The sequence below is a fragment of the Carcharhinus amblyrhynchos genome, chromosome 21, assembly GCF_965287045.1.
Source record: "Carcharhinus amblyrhynchos chromosome 21, sCarAmb.v2.hapA, whole genome shotgun sequence".
Classification (NCBI taxonomy): Eukaryota; Metazoa; Chordata; class Chondrichthyes; order Carcharhiniformes; family Carcharhinidae; genus Carcharhinus; species Carcharhinus amblyrhynchos.
Window position 1 is genome coordinate 2989232 of NC_137344.1, and position 8771 is coordinate 2998002.

Genomic DNA, 8771 nt, shown 5'->3' on the forward strand with positions numbered 1-8771 from the left:
CTTAGGTCAGCATTTATTGCCCAACCATAATTGCCCTTGAGAGGGTGGTGCCATCTTGAACTGATGCAGTCCCTGAGGTGCAGGTACCCCCACAATGCTGTTAGAGAGGGAATCCCAGGATTCTGACCCAGCGACAGTGAAGGAACTGCGATATACTTCCAAGTCAGGATGGCAAGAGACTTGTAGGGGAACTTACAGCTAGTGGTGTTCCCAGATACCTGCTGCCTTTGTCCTTCTAGGTAGTGGGTATAGTTTAAGAAGCCTTGGTGAGTTGCTGTAATGTATCTAGTAGCTGGTCCACACAACTGCCACTTTGCAGAGGTAGTGGAGGGACTGAATGTTTAGGGTGGTAGATAGGGTGCCAATCAAGCAGGCTGTTTTGCCCTGAATGGTGTCAAGCTTCTTGAATGTTGTTGGAGCTGCACCCATCCAGGCAAGTGGAGAGTATTCCATCACACTCCTGACTTGTGCCTTTGGGGACCAGATTTGGGGAGTCAGGAGGTAAGTTACTCGCCAAGGATTCACAGCCTCTGACCTGTTCTTGCAGCCATGGTATTTATATGGATGCTCTGGTTCAGTTTCTTGCAAATGGTAAATCCCAGGATGTTGATAGTGGAGAATTCAGTGATGGCGATGCCACTAAATGTCAAGGGGATTAGATTCTGTCCTGTTGCAGAAGTATATCGCATATTGCCTAGCATTTGTGTGACACTAATATTACTTGCCACTTATCAGCCTGACCCTGAATGTTGTCTAGATCTTGCTGAGTTTGGATACAAATTGCTTCATTCGTAATGGTCACTTTTTTTTATTTTATGTGAAACTGAGTACTCGAAATTCAATATTTTTAAGTGTTATGCAAATAAAGTTAAAATATCACTTTATTTAAACAAAAAAAAGACAAATGCTAGCAGAAGTCAACATTTAAAGGGCTGTAAAACAGATGTAAATACGCTTCAGCGCACCAAGTCCATTGGTGATTTTAGTTCGTTGAAACATCTGAGTTATAAAAGATTGGGTCAATCTCAAGTTCACTATCCTTGTTTCATTAAGAAAGAACTGTGAGGATAAAATGCCTTTTTATGTTGTGTTATGAAACGGGAAAGAATCACGCCGGTTTTTCGGCAAGTCGCTGGTCGCAATCCTTCGCATTTAATGCAATATCTGGGCAAAAATATTGATGTCCAGCTGGTTGAATTAGAAAGAGTAACATTTTCCGTTCACGCTCACCCCAGGACTGGAAAGTCCCACCGTAACCTTTGCATGGTCTGCCTCCTGCCCCCTGTACCCGCTCCAATCCATGGCGAGTGGGACCAGAAAATTCTGTGCTGCCTGTGTCAAGGAAACCTGCATCCAGTGACAGACAACGTGGAGATAGTCTACACTACAGAATCTTACACAGAGGCAATCCTTCAAACACAATCAATGTCTAAAGATAGCCATCACACTTTGGATAGGTTCCTTTCATAAAAGACAAATACAGCTGGGAGAGTTGGGTGAATGAAATAAGTGAAATGATTTACATAATTCTTTTATTAATGGTACAAGGGAATCTCCATATGTTAGAGCTACTCAGACCAGGGGTCCACCAGTTATTGAAACATCACGATTTTACTTTCATTGAGTCTCCAGCACAGGCACAGGTCACATGGCCCAATTGGTCTGGGCCATTGTTTCCCCCCACAAGTTTTCAACCATTCCCGCCTTCCAAGCCAATCACATACCCTATTGCGCCGCCGCTTAGACACAATGGCGAAAGATCACTGTGGAAGGCCACTCAGCCAATGTACACCAAGGGGCTGGTAACTGGGTAAAATCCCTTGGACTGTGTGCTTAATCCTAACCCTATTGAAGCATCTCAGAGCGCAACATGACCAATGTATATAGTGGCTGCAATTTTCCCAAAAAATGACTAAGGGAGCGATCTTAGGTGCTGGGGCCTCAGCTATTTACCATTTATATAGATGATCTGGAGGAGGGAACCGAGTGCAGGGTGTCGAAATTTGCTGATGACACCAAGATTGGGGGAAAGGCAAATTGTGCGGAGGGTGTGGAGAGTCTGCAGAAGGATCTAGATAGGCTGGGCGAATGGGCCAGGAAATGGCAAATGGAATTTAATGTTGGCAAGTGTGAGGTGGTCCACTTTGGTAGGAAGAATGGTAGGAAGGACTATTACTTACGTGGCGAAAAACTGCAGCAGGCGACGGTGCAGAGGGACCTCGGGGTCCTTGTGCATGAGTCGCAAAAACCCAGCTTGCAGGTGCAGCAGGTGGTCAGGAAGGCGAATGGGATGCTGGCCTTCATAGCGAGGGGGATTGAATATAAAAGTAGGGAGGTCTTGCTGCAGCTGTATAGGGCATTGGTGAGGCCGCAGCTGGAGTACTGTGTGCAGTTTTGGGCGCCGCACCTGCGCAAGGATATTTTGGCCCTGGAGGGAGTGCAGAGGAGGTTTACTAGGCTGATACCGGAGTTGAGGGGATTGAGCTATGAGGAGAGGCTGAATAAACTAGGCTTGTACTGGTTAGAGTTTAGAAGAATGAGGGGAGATCTCATTGAGACGTATAAGATGATGAATGGGATGGATAGGATAGAGGTGGAGAGACTCTTCCCGCTCAAAAAAGACAGTAGGACTAGGGGGCACAGCCTCAAGATAAAGGGGAGGCGGTTTAGAACGGAGTTGAGGAGGAACTTCTTCACTCAAAGGGTGGTGAATCTCTGGAATTCTCTGCCCGTTGAAGTGGTGGAGGCTGCCTCGCTAAATATTTTTAAGAAGCGGGTTGATGGGTTCTTGATAAGAGAGGGGATTAAGGGTTATGGGGAGAGGGCGGGAAAGTGGAACTGAGCCACAACAGATCAGCCATGATCTTATTGAATGGCGGGGCAGGCTCGAAGGGCTAGATGGCCTACTCCTGCTCCTATTTCTTATGTTCTTATGTTCTTATGTTCTTAGAAACATAATTCTAAGGGCGCAATCTTACCGGCCACTGATGTCCCACTGCAGCTGCAGCGAAGATGGAGAATTTAACGCTCAGCTAAATCTCCAGTCACACCAGTAGGACTAGAAAATCCCGCCGGTGTGAATGGCTGGAACACTCCACCCTAAATACTGAACGAGCAAGGAAACGGGAAAGGATCATGTTGGTTTTTCAGCAAGTCGCTGGTCGCAATTTTTGCAATTAGTGCAAAAGAACAACCCTAATGTGATTCCTCCCAGTAGGGGGCAGGGGAGAGCCTAAGCTCACCAGTGAAGAGCTCTAGGGCGCCATTGCACAGGCGCTTTGAACTCCCAGTGTACTGGGAGATCTCCTGCCACACACCCCCAGCCCCCCACTGCCGATCACTTCCTGTGCTGGTCCCATCCACCCCCACCTATGATCAAACCCGCCATCTGCATTGTTTACACCCCTGCCATCCCTGCAGAGTTTCCCCCTTGCCTCCCCCTTGCAAAGCTCCGCCTCTACTTTGACCTCTCCTTCTTGCCCCCTCCCCATCATAGCCCTTCTCCCACTTAGGCTCCACCCCCCAATCAGACCCCATCTCCTTCGCACTGTCCTGGCATAGTTTTGGTGCCTGGTGGGCATTGCCAGGCTGGCACTGCCCCATGGGCACTCTCCAGCTGTCCACCCAGAGGGGCTTCAATGGCCTCCGATCCCCCCAGCACGCCCATCATGTCTGACCTCCATTGATGGAGACCAGCTGTGATTCTCGCCAGTGTGAAGCTTGATTGGTGAGGAGGTAAATTAGTGAATCCTGGATGATGGCATTCAGCACTCACTAATGACATTGAAAGCATATCATTAATATTTAATATTAATATTTCGCCAGTGAAACTGGGCTGGTAAAATTGTGTGAGGAGAGAAAACAGGTACAAACCTGATATTTCACCTCTCAAACAATCTTAGCTTCTTGCCTCGCTGAACAAGGACAGGACGAGGTTGTAAGATCACGCACAATGTGTCATAATGGTAAAAAAAACCAGAGTGAATGTGGTCTGGGCCACAATCATCTCATTCTTAGTCATTTTTTAGGAGAGTGGTGAGTTGCATGCCAGTTCTGGGAAGAGTGGAACAGAAACACGTCAGTGAGTCTGACTGCAAAGCAATTGACGTTCTCACAGTGCACTGGGATATCCTCTCCCTCCCCCACAGACATCAGGACCCCCCTCTCATCAGCAGCATGTTTCCCCACCTCTTCCCCGACTTGGATTGCCAGCATCAGAGCATTGGGTCACTTCCAATGGTTCCCTTTCATGCCCTCGAAATGCCCATCCCTTCATTCCCCAATCCTTCATGCCCCACCCTTTCAGAACTCCCATCATCACAACCCCCTCCTCCCCCCTTACATAGCTCTCCATAATTGTTCCTGCTCAAGCCCCACCCTTACTTAGTCCCCACCCCTTGGCACTTCACTTGGTACACGCCAGTGTGCCAGGTTGGCAGCACCAGGTGGACACTGCCCAGCCAAGTCCCTGACCACCCAGGAGCTTCAATGTCTTCTGGGCCCCCCAGCAAGGCCATCATGCCCGGTCTCCAGTGTAGAGAACAGTCGTGATTCTCACCAGGCTCACACTGTGCCCAGGATCCTGGGAGCTGGGAGAATCCGGTTCTGAATGGGCTATGCATATTTAAATGCTATTTTAAAGGTGCTAATCAACTTCATGCCATTTCTGGGTGTGATCCAGTTTGCGCCAATCAAAATGGACCAAAACCATTGCAAACCATTTGGCGCTGGGCGTGAAACCCATTTTTATCCCGGTACGTTACATTATTTTCCAGGATCGGCATGATCTGTGCCAAGTACGGTGTGCCAGAAAATCACCCCTAACTTGAACAGAATTATACTCTCTATAACAAAAATATTTAAACGTTGTAATGTTCTCATTACTGAACTGAAGCACCTCAGAGTGCATCTTGATCTCTGGAGAATATGTGAATATCATTGCACTTTACTGCTATGACAATTTGAAATGTTTTTTAATGTCTCTTTCAGATATTTTATGAATAAAATATATAATGCAAAAAAAATCACGTATCCTTCTATTCTTTTCTCACATGTTTATTTAGCTTCCTCTCAAATATATCCATTCTACTCACCCCAACCACTTCATGTGGTTAGTTCCACATTTTCATCACTGTTTGGGTAAAGACGTTTCTCCTGAATTGGGTTTATTGGGTTGATCAGTGACTCCGTTCCATCTGTAGCCTTGAGTTCTAGACTCCCCAAAAGTGGAAAGATCTGGGCCCTTTGCCAAGATCAAGCCTCAGAACAGGCCCAGGATGGGGTGGAATGCCTTATTTTGTTAGCATGGATCTTGTTTGTTCCTCTTATGGGGACTATGATTTGGAGGGAGTGCAGAGGAGGTTTACTAGGCTGATGCCGGAGTTGAGGGGGTTGAGCTATGAGGAGAGGCTGAATAAATTAGGCTTGTACTCGTTAGAGTTTAGAAGAATGAGGGGAGATCTCATTGAGACGTATAAGATGATGAATGGGATGGATAGGATAGAGGTGGAGAGACTCTTCCCGCTCAGAAAGGACAGTAGGACTAGGGGGCACAGCCTCAAGATAAAGGGGGGGCGGTTTAGAACGGAGTTGAGGAGGAACTTCTTCACTCAAAGGGTGGTGAATCTCTGGAATTCTCTGCCCGTTGAAGTGGTGGAGGCTACCTCGCTAAATATTTTTAAGACGCGGGTTGATGGGTTTTTGATAAGAGAGGGGATTAAGGGTTATGGGGAGAGGGCCGGAATGTGGAACTGAGCCAAGACAGATCAGCCATGATCTTATTGAATGGCGGGGCAGGCTCAAAGGGCTAGTTGGCCTACTCCTGCTCCTATTTCTTATGTTCTTATGTTCTTATGAATCAATTAGATTTTGAATTTGGTTTTTGGAGTAAGCAAGGAATGGATTTGAGTTTACTCGCTCCACACTCAGCATTGACTTTGTAATTTTCAGGGTGGAGTAAAAAAAATTTTTAAAAAGTGGAAACATCTTCACCCAAAAAATGATTACGATTGGATTGCAATTTTTCTATGTTGCGAGAGGAACAGGATCTAAGCATGCTGGTAAAGCTCAGTTTCAGAGAGATTGGGCATGCTTTTTAACAGGCGCCCCTGATCTCAAAATGAAATTGATGAACACCCCCCCTCCCTTCCCCTCCCAACATAGATCTCAGGCCTGCTTTCACCCCCCCCTCCCTGACTCCCAGCACCAGACATAGATACATAGATCACTGGCACAGGGGCAGTCCCAATGGGTCTTCCTCATGCCCTACCTCCTCAGGATTCACTCTATCAAATTCCATCCCCTTGGCATTGCCAGGATGCCAGGTCACTTACCAAATGGGGGCTTCAATGATCTCTGAGCCACTCCCCTTCCCCTAGTATGGTCATCACACTCAGTCTCTGCTAGTGGACACCAGTAGTGATTTCCGCTGAGTTCCTGCAGCATCTGAGGGTCGGACAATTTTGGGAGTAGGGAGGATCGAGCTTGAAGCAGAGAAAGCATATTTAAATGAATATTCAGATATGCCAGTCTGGTTCCTGCCTTCACTGGATGGGTACCAGATCACGTCTGGGTGCAGGGGCTGGGAGAATCCCTAAGGGGGTTTTAACCAGCACTAAATCTGCTGGGCCCCTCCACTGCATCTGCCCAAGCGTGCTTGGCCCCAACATGATCTTGCTGGGCAAATGCAGCTGAAAGGTACCCCCCGCCCCACCCCCCGCATCGCCCCACCCCCACCTTCTCTACCATTAACCTGTGAAATCAAAGAATAAAGAAAATCGCAGCATGGGAAAGGCCCTTCGGCCCTCAAGTCTGCACTGACCATGCTGCCCGGATTAACTAAAACCCCCTACCTTCCTGGGGACCATATCTCTCTATTCCCATCCTATTCATGTATTTAAAATCTTTTCATAGTTTTTTGCCAATGCCTCTATATATTTTTTATAGTATGGACCCCAGAACTGTACATAGTACTTGTATTCGTGATAGGGATGGGAGGGGAGGCGTTGAGAGTATGGTTTTGCAGACACAATAATCAGCCCTCTCAATAAACAGAAGTTGACTTTAATTGGATCCACGCAGCAATTATTGAGTTTAATTGGTATTTTGCTGACTTCTTCACAAAGACATTTCCAAAGTTGTGAACTTGACAAACGGATCAGCACCAGCTGCGGTGTACAGATGCTCTATCCAGCAAGTAATATATTTTTATTTTGAAATTCCAAGAAGGATGTAGACTTGTTGAATAAAGTTTAGAACAAGCTGCACATAGTCTCCAGAGGGGAGACTGTTCAGAAAGGCTACAAACCTTTACATGATGTTAGACCAGGGATGCAAACACTAAGTTTAATATATACTCAGAACCTGAGGAACATTGAACACGGAATATTTCACACAACCTTGGAAGTACAACAAGGCTGAAATCCATTCTGTTAAATGTAGACTGCACAAACACAAAGAAAAATCATGAACAAAATCCGAGAATCACCTTCAATTCTGGCCTCTTGGTCAAGGATTCAGCAATAGCCTTGGCAGCGGCAACACCCACTGTGTTCCCCGCTAATCGCAGGGCACGGAGACAGGAAAACTCGCCAATCGCTTCTGTTATTTCCACAGCTGAAAGACAGGAAGAAGGAAAAACAAAAGTGAGAGATCTGTACCTGACTGCAAAATCTCTGCCTGGATGTTGGCCGGAATTTTGATGTGTGCTATGTTAGTGCTGCTATTGAACGAGAGAGATTGAAGAGGATTCTGCCTTCATGCTCCAGCAGAAGTAACTGGTGTGCAGGTTGCAGTTCATCCAGTGCACTATCCACGGTTTATGCCTGCAAAGGGCAGTACAAAACACAGTATTGGAAAAACACCAAAAAGTACAGCAGTTAATCAGCCCAGTGAGAGTGGAAAAGCAATGCTATGAGAGAACTGTTTAAATTTGAACTGAGAGTATATATAAAGCACACATTGTACAATTCTGCTTATTTTTGTTCTGTTCAAAAACCATAGAACTATAGAATCTGTACGGTGCCAAAAGAGGCACTCGGCCCATTGAGTCTGCACCGGCTTTCCAATAAAGCATCCCATCTAGAATTTCCCCTCCATCCTATCCCTGTAACCCTGAGCATTTAACACAGCTAATCCATCTAACCTGCACATCTTTGCACTGTGGGAGGAAAGCAGAGCACCCGGAGGAAACCCATACAGACACAGGGAAAATGTGCAAACTACACATGAACAGTCACCCAAGGCCGGAATCAAACCCAGGTCCCTGACGATGTGAGGCAGCAGTGATAATCACTGTGCCACTGTGCTGCCCAAACAACTGGTTGGATGGGAAGTTGACGAAGATAGGGACTTGTACATGTTTTCTCAAAGACCGAGAGAAATCCATCACAGCTTCCTTCTGTTCTATCCTGTCTATAAAGTAGCAGCTGCCATCAATGACATAAGAATGATGAGGAATTCCTTGGTTGGGAAACAAATGAGCAAACCAATACTTTCTAACTGTTCAGGACACGGTGCATTTCTCATGATAATGTCTTACGGTGCTTTACAGGAGCAGCTGGTAGATGCTGAGAGAGAAGGAGGAGGGAAATTAAAGGAGATGCATGAAACACAGTGGAACATTGTGTTTTAAAGCTGGGGTTTAGGAAGAGGCTAGAGACACAGCAAAGCAAAGGTATTCAAGAGGGGAATTTAGCGTGGTGTGGCGTAAGCTTCTGTTGCTGATGATGGAGAAGGTCAGATACAATGAAACCAAGTTAGAAACGCAGAGG

General features: G+C 46.5%; 1 protein-coding gene across 1 annotated transcript in view; it reads right to left on the reverse strand.

The window, feature by feature from the left end:
* Positions 1 to 8519, reverse strand: part of LOC145356556 (ran GTPase-activating protein 1-like) — a 389212-nt gene extending 380693 nt beyond the window's left edge. The window contains exons 1-2 of the mRNA XM_080209327.1: positions 8501 to 8519; positions 7487 to 7614 (exon numbers count right to left, since the gene is read on the reverse strand). Of these exons, the coding sequence (XP_080065453.1) occupies positions 7487 to 7614; positions 8501 to 8519 (147 nt within the window). The remainder of the gene's footprint in view (positions 1 to 7486; positions 7615 to 8500) is intronic.
* Positions 8520 to 8771: the final 252 nt, after the last annotated feature.